General features: G+C 35.6%; 1 protein-coding gene across 4 annotated transcripts in view; it reads right to left on the bottom strand.

Moving 5' to 3' along the window:
• SNCA (synuclein alpha) overlaps positions 1-24,159 on the bottom strand; it is a 161,559-nt gene that overhangs the window by 7,967 nt on the left and 129,433 nt on the right. For all 4 annotated transcript variants that reach the window (XM_040478460.1, XM_040478461.1, XM_040478462.1 and 1 more), the window contains exon 5: positions 2,416-2,499. In XM_040478460.1, the coding sequence (XP_040334394.1) occupies positions 2,416-2,499 (84 nt within the window). The remainder of the gene's footprint in view (positions 1-2,415; positions 2,500-24,159) is intronic.

The following is a 24,159-nucleotide window of genomic DNA, read 5'->3' as shown; positions in this document are numbered from 1 at the left end:
AACTAAAACTAACAGTCATAAAATTTGTATGGAACCACAAAAGATCTCGAATAGCCAAAGCAATCCTGAAAAAGAAAAATGAAACTGGAGGCAACCCAATTCTGGATGTCAAGCTATATTAAAAGCTGTAGTCATCAAGACAGTATGCTACTGGCACAAGAACAGACACATGGATCAGTGGAACAAAACAGAAAAACACAGAAATGAACCCATAACTATATGGTCAACTAATCTTCAACAAAGCAAGAAAAAGTATCTAATGGAAAAAAAGACAGTCTCTTCAACAAATGGATTTGGAAAAACTGGACAGCGAAATGCCGAAGAATGAAACTGGACCACTTTCTTACACCATATGCAAAAATAAATTCAAAATGGATGAAAGATCTAAATGTGAGACAGGAAACCATCAAAATCTTAGAGAAGAACAGAGGCAGCAATTTTTTTTTTTTTTTAACGTTTATTCATTCTTGAGAGACAGGCAGAGACAGAGTGCAAGTGGGGTATGGGCAGAGAGACAGAGAGGGGAGACACAGAATCTGAAGCAGGCTCCAGGCTCCAAGCTCTCAGCACAGAGCCCAGTGCTGAGCTGGAACTCACAAACCATGAGATCATGACCTGAGGCAAAGTCCTATGCTTAACCGAGTGAGCCACCCAGGTGCCCTGAGGCAGCAATCTTTTTGACCTCAACCAGAATCACTTCTTAGTAAGAAGACATGTTGTTGAAAACAAGGGAAACAAAAGCAAAAATGAACTATTGGGACTTCATCAAGATAAAAAGCTTCTACACAGTGAAGGAAACAATCAACAAAACTAAAACTCAGCCTATAGAATGGGAAAAGATATTTACAAATGACATATCAGATAAAGGATTAGTATGCAAAATCTATAAAGAACTTATCAAACTCATACCCAAAAAACAAATAACCTAGTTAAGAAAATGGGCAGAAGACATGAATAGACACTTTTTCAAAGAAGACATCCAGATGGCTAACAGGTACATGAAAAGATGCTCAACATCATGCATCATCAGGGAAATACAAATCAAAACCCCAATGAGATACCACCTCACACCTGTCAGAATGGTTAAAATTAACAACACAAGAAACAACAGGTGTTGGCAAGGATGTGGAGAAAGAGCAACCCTCTTGCACTGTTGTTAGGAATGCATACTGATGCAGCCACTCTGGAGAAAAATATGGGGTTCCTCAAAAAAACTAAAATAGACCTACTCTAGGATCCATTGATTGCACTATTAGATATTTACCCAAAGGATACAAAACTACAGATTCAATGAGATACATGCACCCCAATGTTTACAGCAGCATTATCAATGATAGCCAAACTATGGATAGTGCTCAAATGTCCATTGACTGATGAATGGATAAAGAAGATTTGGTATATATACACAATGGAATATTAGCCATCAAAAAAAATGAAATCCTGCCATTTGCAACTACATGGATGGAGTTAGAATGTATTGTGATAAGCAAAATAAGTCAATCAGAGAAAGACAAATACCATATGATTTCACTCATGTGGCAATTAAGATACAAAACAGATGAACTTCGGGGCGCCTGGGTGGCGCAGTCGGTTAAGCGTCCGACTTCAGCCAGGTCACGATCTCGCGGTCCGTGAGTTCGAGCCCCGCGTCGGGCTCTGGGCTGATGGCTCGGAGCCTAGAGCCTGCTTCCGATTCTGTGTCTCCCTCTCTCTCTGCCCCTCCCCCGTTCATGCTCTGTCTCTCTCTGTCCCAAAAATAAAATAAAAAACGTTGAAAAAAAATTAAAAACAAACAAACAAACAAACAAAAAACAGATGAACTTCTAGAAAGAGGAGGACAAAAAAGAAAAGAGAGGAGAACAAACCACACGAGACTCTTAATGATAGAGAACTGAAGGTTGATGAAGTGGAGATGTGGAGATGGGCTAGATAGGTGATGGGTATCAAGGAAGGCATTTGTTGTGATGAGCACTGGGTGTCGCATATAATTGATGAATCACTGAATTCTATGCCTGAAACCAATATTGCACTGTATGTCAACTAACTAAAATTTAAATAAAAAAAAACACCATATTTAATAAAATAATTTTCCAATGCAGTGTTCAGCAAACACTTTCTGTAGAGGTTAAGCAAGTACAAATATTAGTTTGTGTGGACAACATAGTGTCTCTGTAGCTTTTTCTTTTTTTTTTTAAACAATACTTTAAAAATGTAAAAACCATTTCTAGTTTTCAAGTTGTCTTCACAAGACATTCCGGATTTGGCCAACTTATCCCTCTAGAGAGTAAATAGTTTTCAATAAAAACAAATGTAACGAAAATCTGAGAGGGACAGATTTTTGATACTGCTTAGTAGAAAGACCCAACTTGAACTCCTGAAGTTTACTTTCAGAGTTGTATGTATATAAAGTTTTACCTCAGAAGGCATTTCGTATGCCTCATTGTCAGGATCAACAGGCATATCTTCCAGAATTCCTTCCTGTGGGCCTCCTTCTTCATTCTAAATGGGAAGCACAAGGGAATATGATGAGGTACCATTTTTTACTTTTTAAAAATTAAGCACACTTTGAAAATATCTTATATACCAAATGGTAAGAATGTTGTAAAAATGGCACTCCTTAATATTACTGCTGGCATTCTAAACTACGCAATACCTTTGCAGAAACATTATGGTGGTGTATTATTAACCTAAAAATGTACAGAATTTTTTCCCAAGTAATTCACTACCCAGGAAATAGTCCAAAGCTATAGTCCAAATATGTTTTTTTTTTACTGGATCAATGACAGCAGTGAAAAAATGATTGTATATTCATGATATAATGTTTAGAAAGATACAAAATTGTATATATTATAGACATCACCAGTGTATAATTCAGATACAAAGCTAAAAAGATAAAGAAAACCCAACAAAATATTAAAAGTACGTTTTATCGGGTAGTTATGTTTTTACTTTTTTGTAAGTTAACTTATATAACCATTTGTAATGTGAAAGTATACATATTTTATAATTTATTTTTAAGTGTTGGCAAAGAAATTGTTTTCTGAAGTTTCAAAATTGAAACCATACATATATATATATACACACACACACACACACACACACACACATACATACACACACACACACACACACACACACACACACACACACCAAACACATGATCCTCAAATTTACCACATCTCTCTCTTTAGAAACAAGATGCCATAAAACTCAGCTTGAACTTATGTCTCTACTAGTATCCTTCATTAATACCTTTTGTTGTTTTGCATTGATTCCAGTAAAGTGATTATAAAAAGATAAAGTTCATTGAAAGTTGAAAAAGCAGAGGGGGCAATGGGAGCCTAAAACGGACTTACTCAAAGAGATCAAATAGTCCCTCAGCCAATGTAGGTTATGTTTAAAAATATGTCTTGTGCAAATAATAGTTCTTCCTATTTTTATCAGTGACTGACAGGAAGGCAGAAGGAAAAAAGAAATGGATGCCCACGAGAAAAGGTCAAACTATAGCTCATGCCTACATTAGCAGGGCTGAGGAGTTTATATATCATCTTCTCCTGCCCTCCCTTTTTATACACCAAAAAGCCCATTTATTTTTTAAATGTGGAATAAAGATATTGTTTCTATAGTGTTTCACCTGTTAGCACAAACCAAGAATACAGGTTCTATTGAATAGTGGTTAGCTATGAGGTCTGTAGCATCACAAGCCTTGAGTTCAAATCTTAGCTTTTCTAGATTCTAGATTCTTTTATTGAAATATAATAAACATATAGTGTTATATTAGTTTCAGGTGTACAACATAATGATTCAACAATTCTATACATTATTCAGTGCTTACTATGACGAGTGTAATCACCATCTGTGACCAAACAAGGTTATAAACTCACTGACTATATGCCCTATGCTATACTTTTCATCTGGGTGACATATTCATTTTATAAATGGAAGTTTGTGCCTCTAAATCCCCTTTACCTATTTCATCCATTGCCCCTCCCACCTCTCCTCTGGCAACCACCTATTCTCTAAATTTCAGAGACTGTCTCTTTGTTCATTTTTTTTTTGTTTCTTAGACTCCCCATTTGAGTGAAATCATATGGTATTTGTTTTTCTGGTCTGATTTAATTAACTCAGCCTTATACCCTCTAGATCAATATTGTTGCAAATGGAAACATTTCATTCTTTTTCATGGGTAATATATCATTGTGTGTGTGTACATACACCACACCTTCTTTATACATTCATTTTTTCCACGGACACTTAGGTTGCTTCCATATATTGGCTATTGTAAATAATGCTGCAGTAAACATAGCAGTGCACACATCTTTTTATGCACTAGTTTTAGTGTTATTTTCCTTGGGTAAATAGTCATGGAAATACTGGGTCATATGGTATTTCTATTTTTAATTTTTTGATAAAACTCCATATTATTTTCCAGAATGGCTGCAGCAATTTTCATTTCCATCAACAGTGCACAAGCGTTCTTTTTTCTCCACATCCTCACCAACACTTGTTATTTCTTGTCTTTTGGATTCTAGCCATTCTGATAGGTGTCAGGTAATAAATATTATGGTTTTTATTTGCATTTCTTTGATGATTACTGATGTTGAGCATCTTTTCACATGTCTGTTGGCCATCTGTATGTCTTCTTTGGAAAATGTCTACTCAGGTTCTTTGCGCATTTTTTTGATTGTATTGTTTTAGTTTTAGTTTTTTTTATATTGTATAAGATATTTATATATTTTGGATATTAACCCCTACTGGATATAGCATTTGCAAATATCTTCTCCCATTCAGTAGGCTCCTTTTTTTTTTTTTTTAATGTTTATTTATTCTTGAGAGAGAGAGAGACAGAGGGAAACACAGAATTTGAAGCAGGCTCCAGACTCCAAGCTGAGCACAGAGCCTGATGTGGGGCTCGAACTCACAAACTGTGTGAGCAAAGTCAAATGCTTAACCCACGGAGCCACCCAGGTGTCCCAGTTTTATTGACTATGATTTCCTTCACTGTGCAAAAGCATTTTATTTTGGTGTAGTCTCAAAAGGTTATTTTTTGGCTTCAGTGCCGTTGCCTAAGGAGACATATCTAAAAAAAGTGTTTCTACAACTGATGTCAAGGAAATTATTGCCTATGTTTCTTCTAGGAGTTTTATGGTTTCAGGTCTCACATTTAGGTTTTTAATTGATTTGAGTTGATTTTTGTGTATAGTATAAGTGGTCCAGTTTCATAATGTTGCATATAGTTATCCAGTTTTCCCAATACCATTTATTGAAGACTTTTTTCCACTACATACTCTTGTGTCCTTTGTAGTAGATTAACTGACCATATAAGCATGGGCTTATTTCTGGGTGCTTTATTCTCTTTGCTTTATCCATGTGTCTATTTTTGTACCAGTACCATACTGTTTTGTTACCACAGCTTTGTAGTATATCTTGAAATCTGGGATTGTGACACCTCCAGCTTTATTCTTCCTCAAGATTGCTTTGGCTGTTTGGGGTCTTTTGTAGATCTATACGAATTTAAAAATTATTTGTTCTAGTCCTGTGAAAAATGCCATTGGTATTTTGACAAGGATTGTATTGAATCTCTAGATGGCTTTGGGTATTATGGACACTTTAACAATACTAATTCTTCTATGAGTTCTTTCCATTTATTTGTGTCATCTTCAGTTTTCTTCATCAATGTTCTATAGCTTTCAAAGTATAGGTTTTTCTCCTTGGTTAAGTTTATTCCTAAGTATTTAATCCTGTTTAGTGTGATTGCAAATGGGACTTTTTTCTTAATTTCTCTTTCTGCTGCTTTGTTATTAGTGTATAGAAATGCAACAGATTTCTGTACATTAATTTTATATCCTGCAAATTTACTGAATTTATTTATCAGTTTTAGTAGTTTTTTGGTAGAGTCTTTAGGGTGTTCTATATATAGCATCATGTCATCTGCAAATGGTGAAAGTTTTACTTCTTCCCTATAAATTTGTATGCTTTTTATTTTTCTTGTCTGATTACTGCAGCTAGGACTTACAGTACCATGTTGAATAGAAGTGGTGGATGGACATCCTTGTCTTGTTCTTAATTTTAGGAAAAAAGCTTTTGTTTTTTCTCCATTGAATATGATATTATCTGAGGGTTTTCATATATATTCTTTATTATGTTGAAGTATGTTCTCCCTAGACCAACTTTGTTGAGGATTTTTATCATGAGTGGATGTTGTACTTTGTCAATTATTATTATTTTTTTTTGCATCTATTGAGATAATCATATGGTTTTATCCTTCCTCTTGTTAATGTGATGTATTATACTGGTTGATTTGCAAATAGTGAACACTTTTATTCCTGGAATAAATTCCAATTTATTGCGGTGAATGATTTTTTAATGTATTATCAAATTTGTTTTGCTAATATTTTATTGAGGATGTTATGTCTATGTTCATCATATATATTGGCCTGTAGTTTTCTTTTTGTTTTTTTTTTCCAGTGTCTTTCTCTCGTTTTGATATCAGAGTAATTTTGGCTTCATGGAATGAATTTGGAAGTTTTTCCTTTTCTCCTTCTTCTTCCTCCTCCCCCTTCCTTCTGCCCTTCTTCTCCCTCCTCCCCCTCTTCAACGCTCTCTACCATCCCCCTTCTCCCCCTTCCCCCTCTTTCTCTTCTTTTTCTTTTGAACACTTTCAGAAAAATAGTTGTTAACTCTTTAAATGTTTGGTAGAATTCACCCATGAATCCATCTTATCCTGATTTTTGGTTGAGAGTTTTTGATTACTGATCCAAGTTCATTGCTAGTAATTCAAATTTTGTATTTCTTCTTGATTCCATTTTGGAAGGTTATATTTTTCTAGATATTTGTCTACTACTTTTAGATTTTCCAGTTTGGCATATAATTTTTTATAATATTTACCTATGATTTTTTTTTGTATTGCTGTGGTGTTATTTCTCTTTCATTTCTAATTTTATTTGAGTTCTCTCTTTTTTCAATATTGTTGATCTTTACAAAGAGCCATATCTTTGTTTCATTGATCTTTACTATTGTTTAATCTCTATTTCATTTATTTCTGCTCTAATCTTTATTATTCCATTCCTTCTATTGACTTTGGGTTCTTCCTTTTATAGGCCCTTCTGGTATAAGATTGGTGTTGTTTATTTCATATTTTTCTTGTTGAAAGTAGGCTTATATTGCCATAAACTTTTGTCTTAAAATTTCTTTTGCTGCATCAAAAGATTTTGGACTATTGTGTTTTCATTTTTATTTTTTTCTGTTTATTTTTCCTCTTTGATCTTGGTAGGCCCATTCATTGTTTAGTAGCATGTTGTTTAGCCTCTGTGTGTTTGTGTTCTTTCCATAATTTTTCTTGTAATTGATTTCTAGTTTCATACCATTATAGTCAGAAAAGATACATGAAATAATTCCTTTCTTCTTGAATTCATTGAGATGTTTTTTTGTGGCCTAACATGTGATCATAATGGAGAATGGTTCATGAGCACTTGAATAGAATGCGTTTTCTTCTGTTTTTAGATAGAATATATTTATATATATCTTGTCTAATCTGTTGCTCAAAATCACTTTTTCCTTCTTGACTATCTTTGTGGATGATCTATCCCCTGATGTAAATGAAATGTTAAAACCCCCTATTATTACTGCATTGCTGTCAATCTCTCCTTTTATGTCTGTTAATAGCTGCTTTATATATGTAGGTGCCTCCATGTGTAGTGCATAGATATTTACAATTGTTTTATCCTCTTTCCTTTATATAGTGCCTTTCTTTGTCTCTTGCTAGTCTTTGTTTTAAAGTTTATTTTATTTGAGAAGTGTTACTGCCCCAGGTTTTTTTTTTTTTTTTTACATTTACATTTTCACGGTAAATGTTTTTCCATTCCTTGACCTTCATTTTTCATGTATCTTTACTTCTGAAGTAAGTATCTTATAGACAGCATATAGATGGGTCTTATTTTCTATCTATTCAGTGACCTGTGTCTTTTCATTGGAGTATTTAGTCCATTTGCATTTAAAATAATTATTGATAGGTGTGTACTTACCACCATTTTGTAATTTGTTTTATGGTTGTTTTTGTCATCCTTCTCTGTTCCTTTCTTCTTCTCTTGCTCTCTTCCCTTTGGGTATGATGGCTTTCTTTAGTGTTATGCTTGGTTTCCTTTCTCTTTTGTGTTATGCCTGGTTTCCTTTCTCTTTTTTTGTGTATTTATTATAAGTTCATTATTTGTGATTACCATTAAGTTCATATATAACATCTTATGTGTATAGTAGGCTATATTAAGTTGATGGTCAGCTAAGTTGAACTCATTCTAAAAGCACTAAATTTTTACATCATGGACTCCCCAGTTTTTATGTATGTGATATATTTTATATCCTTTTGTTTGTGAATCCCTTGACTGATTTTTGTAAATATAATTGATTTAACTGTTTTGGTGTTTTAATCTCCATTCTGGTTTTATAAATAATCTACTACCTTTATTATATGTTTGCATTTACTTATGAATATTTTTCTTCCATAACTTTCATTTTTCAGTTATGGCTTTTTCTTTCCATTAAAAGAATTCCTTTTAATGTTTCTTAGAAGATTGGGTTAGTGATGATGAACTCCTTCAACTTTTTTTGTCTGGGAATCTCTTTATCTCTTCTTCCATACTGAATGATAACCTTGCTAGATAGAGTATTATTAGTTGCATGTTTCTTTCTTTTAGCACTTTGGATATATCATGACACTCTTCTGGCCTACAAAATTTCTGCTGAAAAATCAGCTGATAGTCTTACGTAGGTTCTCTTGTATATAATTGTTTTCTCTTGCTGCTTTTAAAATTATCTGTTTATCACTATTTTTTTGTCATTTTAATATTTTGCCTCAGTGTGGACCTCCTTGGTGACGGTAGTCATTCTTTGTGTTCCTGGATCTGAATGTCTCTTTCCCAGATTAGGAAAGTTTTCAGCTATTATTTTCTCAAATAATTTTTATCCCCTCTTTATTCTCCTTCTGATATCGCTATAATGCAAATGTTATTAGACTTGAAGTTGCTGAGTTTCCTCAACCTATTCTCATTTTTAATTTTTCTTTTTGCTGTTTAGCTTGCTTTCCCTTACCTTGTTTTCCAGATCACTGATTCATTTTTCTGTATCTTCTAATCTTCTATTGATTCCCTCTAGTGTATTTTTTAAATTTCAGTTATTGAGTTCTTCATCTCTACCTGGTTCTTTTTTTATATTTCTGATTTGTTTGTTGTTTTTTTTTTGATGGTCTCAATGAGATTCTCTACTCTTTTTTTCAAGTCCAGTGAGTTTCTTTATTATCATTACTTAGAATTCTCTATTAGGCATATTGCTTATCTCTATTTCATTTAGCTAGTTTGCTGTGCTTCTGTCTTGGTCTTTTGTGATACATCCCTCTGCTCATTTTGTCTCACTCTCTGTGTTTGTTTCAATGTATTAGGATGGTCAGCTATGTCTCTTGGTCTTGGAAGTAGTGGCCTTATGAAGAAGTCCTGTGATGCCCTGTAGCACAATGTCTCCTGGTCACCAGAACTAGGCATTTCAGGGGTGTCTCCTATGTGGGCTGCGTGTGTACTCTCCTGTCGTGGCTGAGCTGCATTTGCCTTCAGTCAAGTCAGCTGTAATGACCCAGTTTTCCCACTGTGGATGCAATAATCAGTATTTGGTTGCTGTGCTGTTGAAAGGTCTGTCTGAGGATGCTACAGGCTTTTAGGTAGGGCATGTCAGCAGGCAGGTTTGCTGTCTGCTCTCAGTCTGTCTGCCACAGGTGCACATGCACCAAACTGCAAAATGCTCTCCCTGTGGAGCCCCTGAGAGGCTTTCAATGGTGGGCAAGGTTGTCAGTCAAACCCAATGTCTGCATCCAGTATGTCTGCAGGGCTGCAGATGAACCAAAAGCACTATCCCTGCACAGCCAGCTAAAAGACTCAGGTGCAGGAACTGTGAGTTTACGGGTATATATGTTTTTTTCTTCTCCTCATGCCAGGGAAAGAATCACTTTGCAATGGCAACAGCCTTTGGTGGGGCTGCTTACAGGATGTGTTGGGGCAGGAGCTGCTTTGGAAGGATGCCCTGTTGACACAGGTGAGTTGCATAGGGTGAATCTGCAGGGGAATGTGGGCACTTGGCACATGGTGCTAGCAAGAGAGGTGGGATGTGTTCACATTGATTCTGGCAAGTGTCCAGCTATCTAGTCTTGCAAGGAGGAAGATAAGTGGTATCTTCTGGCACTTTTGTTCTTGGATAATTCTCCTGAAGATCTCTGTCCCTTCAGTACGTGTTCTGAGATTAGTAAATAACTCTCCTTCATAATATATAACAGTTTTTTGGTTTGTTGTCTGTTTGTTTTTTAACTGTGCTTCTATGTTTTTACTCCCATTGGTTATTTACCATGCTGGTTCTTTAAGGACAGGGACTCAGTATCTTATCACCCTCTAGCTCTCCCAGAACTATGTCTACTGATTTTAAAAGTGCCTGGAATTAAGCTCTGCTGATAGCAAAAGCTCACTAAGTTAAGCCCTGCTGGTTTTCAAAGCCAAATGTTATGAGGGACTCATCTTCTCAGTGCTGATCCCCCCATTCTTCTATCTGTGATGTCTCTCCCATTTGTGATTGGTCTCATTGGGGGGTTTGGTTCCCAATTATGTGTCTGCCTTCTACACTATTCCATGTGGCCTCTGCTTTATGATTAACTATGGAAGGTTTTTTGTACCAGATAACATATGTAGCTGTTATATTGGTGTGTCCATGGGACCAGGTGAATTTAGGAACTTACTACTCTGCCATATCTTCCTGATATCCCAGATTCTAGATCTTTTGTGATGTTGAGCAAGTTTCTTAAGTTTTTCTAAGCACCAAATAGACAGTGAAAAAATGGGGCAATAATACCTTTTTTAACAGGGAAGAGCAAATGACATCATTAATCCACTACTGGTATTTAGGTAACTTTTAGTGATAGTTAAGTATGAGGAAAATAAGGCAAACCTGTTGTTAAAAAGAAAACCACAGGCCCCAAGTAGAACCACTTATGTTAAGGACCCATGTCAGTAAACCAAGTCTTAATACCTAACCTAATTGCAGTTTTAGCACCTCCAAGAATATAAACGTTAACCATCCAAACTAATTTTGGTCAACACTAGAGGTAATCTGCTATTAGACCATTTCTGTTCCCTTTAAGAGGGTGATCTTGCCTAAACAATGTTTTTTTTTTTTTTCTTCTCCTGCCATTCCCTCTCTGCCTTTAAAAAACTTTCCTTTTCTGCAGCTTATGGAACTCCTTTCTATTTGCCTAATTCATGAAACATTGAGTAAAGCCAGTTAGATCTCCAAATTTACTCAGTTGAATTTTGTTTTATAACAAATTTTGTGGCAGTATTGACAACTGACATAAACTTCTGACAACGTTCTGAGATAAGAAACAGAAGCCAAATGCCTCACCAACACGTTTGACTTCATTGTCTTTTTCACCATTTCTGAGGGCCATTGGTGATTCCTCTGAGTTTGATCTCTGTTCTTTTTGCATCTAGCTCCTAATCTAATTTCCTTTACCGTGTAGACCGACAGGAGGATCACTAACAGAACGCTAGTCCTTAGCTCTTGTTTCAGTCTGCAATTTCAGTTTGGAATCCTTTCCCAGTTACAGTCCACAGTCTCCATTAATGGAGTCTGCTGGTTTAGTCCACATTGGGAAATGCTGTTGATGTGTATAGGAACTTCTATTGGCAAGTTCACAGTAACTTCTGAAACCTGGCCCTGGGTTCTATCCTCAGATTCCACATTAAGAACTGCTGGTGGCAGTTACATTTGGAATTAGTCCAGAGTCCCCATTCTCTGAGGTCTGCTAGTTCAATCCTTTTTGCTTCCTGCTGGTGTCCACAGTTTTGTTTCCTTGGTAACTATTGGTTCCTGTTAATGTGCACATGAGATAAAAACTAATTGCTAAAGGGAATCTTGGACACCAAAAACCTGCAAAAATTGGTGGGCATGGGTTGAACATTTAAGAGATGTCAGTGTGCACACCACCTAATACAAAGACTACCGCATTAGTATAAGTTGGTTACACAGTGGGTTAGATACTAGGTAAGCCATTGACTTTAAGAACATTTCTGTGCAACAAGGTACACTGTAAAACATGCACGATTCCCAACCCACCTGCATATCCCTTTTAGATAACAGCTTGGCTCTGAGAAACCCAAAGACTTGGCATCCTTTTCTAAACAGTCAAGCACACCACCTTCTAGCACACCTGCTTATTTCTAAAAACTATGGTCCCAGAATGTGTGAATATCTACAGAAATGGCAAAATTTTATTTAAAACAATAAAATTACAATGGCCACTATGAGGAATGTTCCTATTAGATAAGATCATTTAAAAAGTGTACTTAAAAGTAAAACATTCAAAATTCCAAAAATACCTTCACTGAAAATTTCATAGCAAAAAACATAAAAGAATAAAAAGATGCAAAAAGTAATGCAAAAGACTGTAAGACTCAGACAATTCTTACTACTTCCCTCTATCCTCTTTTAGTTCAATACTCATCCTATACATGAGCATAAACAGAAGTCTATCAAGTTAATGACCTTACAGGCACTCCCATATCTACCTTAGAATGAGGGCCCCCTGTGAGTTTTGCATTATCATACTCATCTCATGGCTAAACATTTTTAAACAATAAGGTTTCTTTTTTTTTTTTTTAATTTTTTTTCAACGTTTTTAATTTATTTTGGGGACAGAGAGAGACAGAGCATGAATGGGGGAGGGGCAGAGAGAGAGGGAGACACAGAATCGGAAACAGGCTTCAGGCTCTGAGCCATCAGCCCAGAGCCTGATGCGGGGCTCGAACTCATGGACCGCGAGATCATGACCTGGCTGAAGTCGGAGGCTTAACCGACTGCGGCACCCAGGCGCCCCAAACAATAAGGTTTCTGATTATATGTTTATGTGTTTCTATTATAGAATGTGATATTTTCTACCTCTGGATGGTACTACTAACATTTGTAAAGAGCTCTGTTTAATTGGCCTAAATATAAGTGCTTATAACTTAAGAATTTTTTAGAAAAATCTCAGAAATATAATAGAAACTAAAGGAACTGCTTGTCAATTTCACCAGACCTGGGAAAAGTTTTAGTATTAAAGGTAATTTCAGTTTGCTCATTGATTATAATAAACATATCTTAGACTTATCAACACTGACTATAATACATAGACTTTTTTATTCTGCCTAGGCTTACTATTCAAACAGGTTCACACTATGTTGCAAAATTTTTCAGAGGAAAAAAAAAATTAGAATAGAGCTGATTTGTCTAATGTTCCAAATCTAAACATAATTAAGAAGCAAACTGAATAGGCATAAATTAAATAAAAAAGTTTAGGTGACATTTTAAGATCATTTCCCTAAATCTTTTTGATAACCTTAAACTTTAAAGTTTTGCTAAGTGATGAGTTAAGTTCATTAAGTATCAAAATTATTTCCAAGTAAAATACTGACACATTAATCACTGAGCATAGGCTTATTCACTTTTACAGAGGAATCAAAAATATTTGCACCTATTAGTAAACATGTTTTATACCACACTGATAAATTTTCTGTGAATAAAGCAGAAACCATAAAAAGTATAAGTTAATTTTTCTTAGGAAAAGTTAGGAAAATTTTGGTCTGTTCAAATTTTCTATTTCTTCTGGATTCAGTTTTGGTAGGTTATATGTTTATAGGCATTTATCCATTTCTCTAGGATGTCCAATTTTTTGGCATATAATTTTTGATAACATACTTTTATAATACTTTGTATTTCTGTGGTATAGGTTGTTATTTCCCCTCTTTAATTTCTGGTTTGGTTTGAGTCCTCCCTCTTTTTTTTTTTTTTTTTTTCCATGATAAGTCTTGCTAGAGGTTTATCTATTTTCTTGATCTTTTCAAAGAACCAGATCCAGGTTTCATTGATCTCTTCTATTTTTTAGTTTCTATTTGGTTCATTTCTGCTCTAGTCTTTATTATTTTCTTTCTTCTATTGGTTGGAGGTTTTGTGTGTTCTTTCTCTAGCTCTTTTAGTTGTAAGAGTAGGAGACAGTAATTTGAACAGACCGATTACTAGCAATGAAATTGAATCAGTGATCAAAATACTTCCAACAAAGATCCAGGACCAGACAGCTTCACAGGCAAATTCTACCAAACATTTACAGAAGCCTTTTACCTATTCTTTTCTCAAAGTATTAAAAAAAAAAAAATAGAAGATTAAAAAAAGCTTCCTAACTCATTTTATGAGACCAGCATTACTCTGATACCAAAACCAGATAAGGACACACACAAAAAGAAAACTACAGGCCAATATATCTCACAACAATCCTCAACAAAATACTAGCAAGCTGAATCTAACAATACATTAAAAAATTATACACCACGATGAAGTAGGGTTTATTCCTGGAATGCAAGGGTGTTTCAATATTCACAAGTCAATCAACATGATGTATTATATGGTTTGTATCCTTTGTCTTGTTGATATAATCATTATAATAGCATCAGAAAAAACATGTGGCAAAGTACAACATCCATTCATTACAAAAGCCCTCAACAAAGTAGGTTTAGAAGGAAGATAACATAATAAACGTCTGTATGAAAAATCCACAGCTAACATCACCTTCAAAGGGGGAAAAGTCAGTGCTTTTCCCTTAAGGTCAAGAACAAGACAAGGATGTCCACTGTCATCACTTTTATTCAACATAGTACTAGAAGTCCTAGAGACAGCAATCAGACAACAAAAAGAAACAAAAAGCATCCAAATTGTAAGGAAAAAGTAAAACTTTCACTGCAGGTAACATAATACTCTATACAGAAAACCTAAAAGACTCCACCAAAAAACTGCTAGAACTAATAAATTAATTCAGTGAAGTCACAGGAAACAAAATCAATGTACAGAAATCTGTTGCATTTCTATACACCAATAATGAAGCGGCAGAAAAATTAAGAAAATAATCTCATTTACAATTGTACCAAAAATAATAATATACCTAAGAACAAACCTAACCAAAGAGGTAAAAGACCTGTACTCTGAAAACTATAAAACACTGATGGGGCACCTGGGTGGCTCAATCAGTAAAACATCCAACTCTTGATTTGGGCTCAGGTCACGATCTCATGGTTCGTGAGATTGAGCCCCATGTGGGCTCCACGCTGACAGAACACAGCCTGCTTGGGATTCTCTATCTCCCTCTCTCTCTGCCCCTCCCACACTTGCACTGGTTCAAAGTAAATAAAACAAACAAACAAGCAAAAAACATTAATGAAAAAAATTGAAGATGACACAAAGAAATGGAAAGACACTCCATGCCCATGGGTTGGAAGAACAAATATTGTTAAAATGTCTATACTACCCAAAGTAATCTATGGATTTAATGCAATCCCTATCAAAATATCAGCAGCATTTTTCACAAAACTAGAACAATCCTAAAATTTGTATAGAACCACAAAAGTCTTTACATAGCCAAAGCAATTTTGAAAAATAAAAGTTGGAGGCATTATATTTCTAGACTTCAAGTTATATTACAAAGCTGTAGTAATCAAAATAGTATGCTACTGGCACAAAAATAGACACACAGATGCATACAACAGCAAACCCAGAAAGAATCTCACAACTAAATGATCAATTAATCATTGACAAAGCAGGGAAGAATATCCAGTGTGAAAAAGACAGTCACTTCAACAAATGGTGTTGGGAAAACTGGACAGCAACATGTAAAAGAATGAAACTGGGTCAATTTCTCTTACCGTATTCAAAAATAAGCTCAAAATAGATTAAAGACCAGGCACCTGGGTGGCTCAGTCTGTTGAGCATCCCACTTCGGCTCAGGTCATGATCTCACGGTTCATGAGTTCGAGCCCTGCATTGGGCTCTGTACCTGACAGCTCAGAGCCTGGAGCCTGCCTCAGATTCTGTTGTCTCCCTCTCTCTCTGCTCTTCTCCCTCTCATGTTCTCTGTCTCTCAAAAACAAATAAACATTAAAAAATTCAAAATAGATTAAAGACCTATATGTGAGACCTGAAATCATAAAAATCCTAGAAGAGACACAGGCAGTAGTTTCACTGACATCGTCCAGATCAGCTTTTTTTTTTTCTAAATAATTCCCCTAAGACAAGGGAAACAAAAGCAAAAATAAACTATTGGGATTACATCAAAAAAAAAGCTTCTGCACAGCAAAGCAAACAATCAACAAAACTCAAAGGCAACCTACAGAAAAGGAGAAGATATTTGCAAAAGACGTATCTGATAAAGGGTTAGTATCCCAAATATATGAGGAATTTATACAACTCACTACCCAAAGAACAAATAATCCAATTGAAAAATGGGCAGAAGACATGAACAGACATTTCTCCAAAGAAGACATACAGATACATGAAAAGATGATCATGATCAGTTATCATTAGGGAAATGCAAATCAAAGGTACAATGAAATATTGCCTTACACCTATCTGAATGGCTAAAATTGACAACACAAAAAACAACAGGTGTTGGCAAGGATGTGGAGAAAAAGGAACCCTTTCACTGATGGTGGGAATGTAAACTGGTGTAGCCACTGTGGAAAACGGTATAGAGGTCCCTCAAAAAGGTAAAAATGGACCTATCCTTTGATCCAGCAATCACACTACTGGGTATTTACCCAAAGAATACAAGAACACTAATTCAAAGGGATACATGCATCCCTATGTTCATTGCAGCCTTATTTACAATAGCCAAGATATGGAAATAACCCAAATGTCCATCAATAGATGATGAATGGATAAAGAATAAGTGATATATATATATAATATATAAATATATCAAATATATATGTATCTTATATATAAATATATACATGATACATATATATATGTATATATATCCACACACATACATACATAATGAATATTATCCAGCCACAAAAAAGAATGAAATCTTGCCATCTGCAAGGACATGGATGGAGCTAGAATATAATATGCTATGTGAAATAAGTCAGAGAAAGACAAATACCATATGATTTCACTCATATGTGGAATGTATGAAACAAATGAGCAAAGGGAAAAAAGAGAGAGAGAGAGACAAACAAAAAAACAGACTTAACTATAGAGAACAAACTGATGGTTACCAGACTGGAGGGTCCTGGGGGGGAGGGGTGAATAGGTGATGGGGGTTATGGAATGAATTTGCTGATCTGAGAACTGGGTGATTACAATAAAACCTTAAAAAAAAATTCATGTTATCCCTTCTGGTCCAAATTTAGACCTATTAGGTTTTTATTCTTTCCCTCCCAGGCCTAAGTATTTTCTTTGTACTTTTCTCATTTTACATCTTAAGAAATGGTTTGAGTTTCTGCCTGCCTGGGACATTCAGATTGTCAGTTCTTTTTTTGACTATCTATGGGAGTAATTCCAGATATCGAAAAATTGTATCTTTTACACCTTTTTTGAGGATTCCTCTTGGGTGCATGAAGTTGTTTGATATTGCCAGAAATATTTACTGTTTGTCCTAGCTAAAACCTGAGAAGATATTTGAAAAGACTTAACTGTATAATCAGGAATTTGGCCAAATTGGAAACTGATATTCAGAACCTGATATAAAACTTTTAGGCCTTCTCAGCTAAGCTCAAAGTACCCAGAGGAAAAGAAGACATTTTCATAGGTGGATGGGTGTGTCAGTCTTTTGATATCATTACATAGCAACCCAATTCTTTAAGGAATTAAAAAAAAAAAAGCTGTTCTTATTTTATGAATTTAGTCTTGGCAGGATCAGAAGTGATTACAGAAGCAATTCAAAGATCACCAATCTTTTTTGCCCATCCCACAACCTATTTATCTCAAAATATGTATAAATATTGTAAAAATCCTGGCCTTGAGAGAGTAAGTCATTCTAGAAAGTGGTTGCATTTTTTTTTTTTTTCCTATGCTATTGAACTGTAAATATTCAGTGTGCTGCCTGGTCTTTTCCAGGAAATTAGTCCATCTCTTTAAAATGCAAATTTCAGAGAGGTAATTTTTATCAAGAGAAAACAAGGGCTAAAGCCATTTAGAACTTGACTTGCCAAGGACAAATACAAATCTTTAAAAAAAATTTTTTAATGTTGATTTATTTTGACAGAGACAACACACACAAGCGTGAGTGGGGAAGGGCAGAGAGAGAGGGGGACAGAAGATCAGAAGCTGGCTCTGACAGCAGAGAGCCCGATGAAGGGCTCAAACTCATGAACCATGAGATCATGACCTGAGCCACAGTTGGACGCTTAACCTACTGAGCCACCCAGGTGTCCCCAAATACAAATCTTAATTGTCTCCTCCACAAATATTAAAGGAAACTTTAGCTATCTAGACCAATAACCTTAAATTCAGTACAAAAAAGTAGTTTTATTAGAGCATAGAAAACAAAACTCCCGGAGACTACTATGAAAGACTATGTGAAGCATACCGTGTATACACCAGAAAGTCAACAAGTGGTAAATACCTCCTCTGTGGCACAGGCTGCCCTAGATATCAGAAGCAAACTCCAGAAGTTGGAGGGCTTTGCCGGGATGATTATCACTCAGCTGCTAGTGGTCGCCAATAAAGTTTTTATGAACAGAGAAGCCGCAGCCAAAAGAGAAGTGAACAGAAGACTAAAAAAGAAGGCCACCCTTCTCGCAGCAGCACTAAAAGAAACAGACACTGCAAAGATGGGAAGACCCCAACCACAAAAATGGGGGAAGCCCAGAGCCCCCTTAGCAAAGGACCAATGTGCATAGTGCAAAGAGAAGGGACACTGGAAGAATGAATGTCAGAATCGGAAGGGGCCCTCAAAACCCAGCCGATATCAGGAGGAACGCTGAGAAGGGGACCTTATTGGTCTGGCCAAGAGAGAATCAGACTGAAGGGGACACTGACTCTCTCTCCCTGTTCCTCTGCCTAATAATGTGAAGGATTCTCCCTCCTTTCCCAGGTTAATAGCTATAATTGGGGCCAACTGTGGTTAGTCTGCCTCGGGATGGGGACTTTAAAGAATGTTCCCAAGCGGTTGCTGAAACTCCATTTGTTTCAGGGAAATTCCTGGTCTTCTTTGTCCTGATGTGGATATTCCACTTTGGTGGAAAAACATGGTGGCTGCTCCTCTGAGTTAAGGTTTTAAATTAGGTTTTCCTCCTCTGCCTTCCCCTCCCCCTGCTGTTTCTGCATCAACGTAGGTATGGTCTACATAGCTGGTTCCTATACCCTCCTCAGTGCCTGAGGCACCATTGGCTCCTCCTCCCATCCTCAAGGTCAAGGAGTAAAGTACACCCCCCTTGGACAACTAGGTCTTTTCCAAATAGAATGAATTGCTAAAGCTTTGATTACTGAACATAGGTTTGTGTTTTTAACTTCTTACTGCAGAGAAATTAAGGCTATTTGGATCTATTGGAAAACATGCTTTGTACTTAATTGGTTCATAAATTTACCATCTAAAAAAATTCTGGTGTAAACACCTCTCAGTTGGTTACTAAGTCCTCAATTGGAGACTAAGGTTTCCTAAGAGTTAAAATTCGCTAAGTGTATTTAAGACTGATGGAAATACGGAAAGCAACCCTGTATATAGGAAAGTAGGAAGTATGTAAGAAAGATATAAGGGATGGAAATTTGTTTTTGTTGATGGTAGAAGAAAATAATTTTGTCCTAAATGAGACTGGTTATTTGGAGAGAAATGGCTTTGGGACAGAGTTTGAAGGCAATGGAAAGTTGTAGAAGGTTCATGAAGGGAAATCTTTGGAAAGGAATTTTATGTGTGCTCAGGATGGACTGAGGTTGAGATGAATGGAAGTTTAAAAGTACACTGGTATAAGGTTGAAATTCTGCTTTTCTCTCTGCTCAAATGACAAAGTTTTCTTGGACTGTTGATCTGCTCTTGATAAGACAATGCAAACAAAGGTTTGTCTTCCGGGAAAACCAAAGTTTTAGGTTTCATCTTTATCAGGTCTTTGATTATGTTAAAGGAGATAGGTTTTGGTAACAACTATATAATGCTATACATTCACCTTTAGGATCTTTTATTGCCACCTTGGTTGAATAAATAAAGTTTTAAGATTTGTAATGATCTGTAATCCTATTCAGGATGTACTTATAACTTCCTAAGGTTTTAACAAACTTCCCAGGATTTAAATGGTAAATTAAGTCTTTTTGGCCAATTAGGCCCTTTTATTTTGGGTGCTAAGTTACTTGGAAAAGCACTGTCATACAATGGTAAACCTTAGGTTGTATTGCACTGGTAAATGCTGTAACTGCCCATATATATATGCAATTCCTAAAGTTTTAGTGTTTTGGTATAATGTCATCACTTAATATTCTGATTACTTGAAATGTTATGTGTCACAGAAATAACTGAATTTCTTTGTCGATTGCATCATAATGAACTCTCATCAGATCTTTAACAATGTCTATTTCTGAGATTTTGTCATTTATAATTGTTCTTATTCTCTCACAAAACGTGTCTCTTCTTCAAGGAGATTTATAAAAAGGACTTTGGGGACAAATACAGGTATTCAACATCTTTAAGGTTGATACTAAAATGGGTAAGAATTTTCAGAACTAAAAAGCTGCATTCAAATTGAACAAGAATTAGGAACATGGGATTAAATGAACTGAAGAAGATTATAGTTTTATGATTCTTGTTGAAAATATTGCTGGTTCTCTAATGTTTCCTCTTACAGAATAAGGAAAGTTTCTTTTAAGATATCTATGATATACAGAAATGTCATAAAGCATTCATTTGAAAACTGAAGCATTTATCTTTTCTCTCTACATAACTTCCTAAAATTCCAAAACTCTCGGTGAGTATTCTTTGTTTCATGGCAATTACAATTGTTTGCATAAGTTCAATAAGAATCTGTTCATTCTGTAACAGTTCACCATTGGAAATACTGGTTATTTTACCAAGGCTTTGACTGGAATGTCATATTTCAGAGTGACATTCATAGACTCAGATATCACCAGATAGCTTTAAGGAACTAAGGTTGGCTTTATGAAACATGGAGCCATAAAGCCCCTTGGAAATGTTGGCCTGATACCTTGCTTACAGATTTCCCAGAAGCCTCACCAGATGAGTAATGAAGGTCACTTCCAGGCAGGTGCAGGAACCTCAGGATATTTTGGGGACCTCATGAAGAGGAATATGCCCAATTCTACAGGTATTGTAGGCCTGTCTGATGGCAAGTATTTGGCAAGTTTTTTTTAAAGGCATCAAAGGGGGGAATGTTGGAGAAATGAATAAAGTACTGCGCCAAAGATGGCCGAGGGGACTAAAACAAGCTCTGGTCTCTAGCTTAGAGACCCCTCTTCCGGGTTCTTCTTGCCCTGTTTGCCGCACATGAGAAAACCCACCACAGATATGGAAGCTGACAACTATAAATTACACTTCCCACTTGCATTTGGCGCTCAGACTTTTGGAGAAATGGTCTCCTCTGAGCCCGCTGGTGTTAAATAAATCTCCAATCCACCAAGATCTCCAAATTTTGCTTGGTTTTTCTGCCAGTGTTCCAGCCTGGTTCCATAACAATATAAATATCTAATTTCCAAATAAGACAAAATACTAAAATATTAATTAATAAACATAGGTTTTTCTACTTTTGGCTTGTTACAGAGAAACTAGAAGATATTTGGAAATGTTAATGCTACATTTGAAAACTTTAAGAGACATGCTTCTAGAAATTTTAAAATATATTCATAAATTTGAAAATTTTAAAAATGCTGATGTGACCCTTCACAATTGCTTATTCTTAGTTTTGACTAGAAATTAAGCTTTCTAAGGGTTAAAGTTCTAATTAATATTTGTAATTAAAACTACTAAAAATAGGGGAAACATCTCTGTATGCCAGGAAAGGATACATTTTCAGCATAAATAAATAAATACATAAATACATAAATAAATAAATAAATAAATAATAAAATAAATGAAAAATTAAGACGCATTTTTTTGTTGACGTGGAAAAAAAGTAATTTTGTCCTAAATAGAAGTTAGTTTAAGGATAAAAAGACAAAGGACAAAATCAGAATATAAAAAATAATTATAAGCAAACCTTTAGAAAATTAATATATGGTCAAGCTGGCTACGATTAAAAAAATTATTTTAAAAATAGATTTAATATCAAAAGCTGGTGCAAAGTTAAAATTTGGTTTTGTCTTTTTTAAAAGGACAGTTTTCTTGGACTTTTAGTCTGGTTTTAGTAAAATTATTGTAGAAGATTTTTTACCTTTTAAATATTAAGTTTCATAATTATCTGTGATCCTATTTAGAATAAGTATTTTATTTAAAAGCCCTTTTTTGGTATTTTTGACAAACTTCCAAAATCAAATTCTTTTTAAATTCAGTTTAATTTTCTTAGTTTTATTAGTGTTTATTTATTTTTGAGAGAAAGAGAAAGAGACAGAGCATGAGCAGGGGAGGGCAGAGAGAGAGGGAGACACGGAATCTGATGCAGGCTCCAGGCTCTGAGCTGTCAGCACAGAGCCTGACAGGTGTCTTGAACTCATGGACTGTGAGATCATGACCTGAGCTGTAGTCAGATGCTAAATCAACTGAGCCACCCAGGTGCCCCCAAAATCAAATTCTTTTTTTTAAATGCCTTTTTAACTTGGAATATTCCAAAAGATTTGTTAAACAAATTGGGCATTTCATATGTAATTTACATGGAAGCACTGTCAAATAAATAATACTAAGCCTTTTTTATATTTATAGGATTGTGGTACATGTAGATGAAGTCCATTCTCCTGCAAAATGGCCCCTCATTGCCAGACTTTTGCCATTTTAATGTCCTCTGACATGGCACCAGTTTGCTTCTGAATGAGAAAATTTCATATGGAGAAATAATTGTTGTAAATTCAACAAAACACCTGCAACTAGACTTCACTAAATTGCTACCTAGTATGGGTTATCAATATGTTCTTATTATTGTATATGCATTTTCTAGATGGATTAAAGTCTTTCCTTGCTCCAAGTCTGATGCCCTCACAGGAAAAGCAAAAAAACAAAAAACTTAAATGTGTTTCCCATTTATGTGTACTTTCCACTATCTCCAGTGATTAAGGCATCCACTTCACTGGCCTAATCCTAGAAGCCTTACCAAAAGCTTTATCAACTTGAAATTCTATCAGTATACAGCCTTTTGCTGATCCCTTGTTGTTTCATGCTAGTATGATCAGCTACTGTAAATCTCTAATGTTTTATGCTCAAGCCTGTCATCCATAGGATGTCATCCATAAAGAAGGTTTGCTAGATCCTAATTTAAAAGAACCTGTTGGTCACCCTCTACAGTGTGGTGGCTGGTCTAAAATGTCATCAGAAGAAGACAACCCTTGAGCCCCACTGAAAGGGACCTTAACAAGTGCCTCTGACCACTGACACTGCTGCAAAACTAAAAGATGGTCGAGAACTCTAAATCAAATTGACAAGGAAGAGAAGTAGCTGACATTGAGGTAGATGGCTTCCTGCCAAGGTTCCAGATTAAGACTTAATACATTAACTGAACATAAAACCCCTTCTTCCTCTCTTCCTTTCCTTTCCTTTCCTCTGGCATTGGCCTAGAAAGATAACACCCTCATCTGTATCTCTCAGGCCATTACTAAGGCAGGGAATAACGTCTTTGATTTCAGGCAAAGAGAAAATCATGTGCCCCTAATTTTTTACAAGCAAAATAAGACATCTCATTAGTTGTTTCTCCTAAATTTACATTGTTGAGTTAAATAGGACTTCTCAGGAGGCTTTTGTGATTCAGGATTCACTCCTTTTGGCAGGTCTCTATTTCCCCAATTAGGGATAAATATAAATGAGGCTACAATCAAAAATGTCTCCCTACTTCTTGAAATCATTAAAAAATCTGCCAAAGTAATAGTAGCCCAACAAACGTCTTTAAACTCTCCAGCCATAGTTGTCCTTGATAACAGAAGAGCTCTTGATTATCTTTTAGCTGATCAAGGAGGTGTCTGTCCTTTGAACAACATCACCTGCCATGTCTAGGTTGACAATTTTGAGCAAGCCAAAACTCAGAATAAGGACAAGCTGCTTGACTTTAAAAAGGTATGCCTTTCCATGGGGATTTTCTTTGACTTATTTGACTTTGATTGGTTTGGGTCTTGGGGACCATGGTTCCAAGGTATATTCTAAATTTGGGGAATTATCCTGCTTATAGTAATCATAATAATCTCCCT

Source organism: Herpailurus yagouaroundi, unplaced genomic scaffold (genome assembly GCF_014898765.1).
Source record: "Herpailurus yagouaroundi ecotype Mexico unplaced genomic scaffold, PumYag 28, whole genome shotgun sequence".
Classification (NCBI taxonomy): Eukaryota; Metazoa; Chordata; class Mammalia; order Carnivora; family Felidae; genus Herpailurus; species Herpailurus yagouaroundi.
The sequence above is the reverse complement of the archived record's forward strand: the minus strand, read 5'-3'. Positions and strand labels throughout refer to the sequence as shown.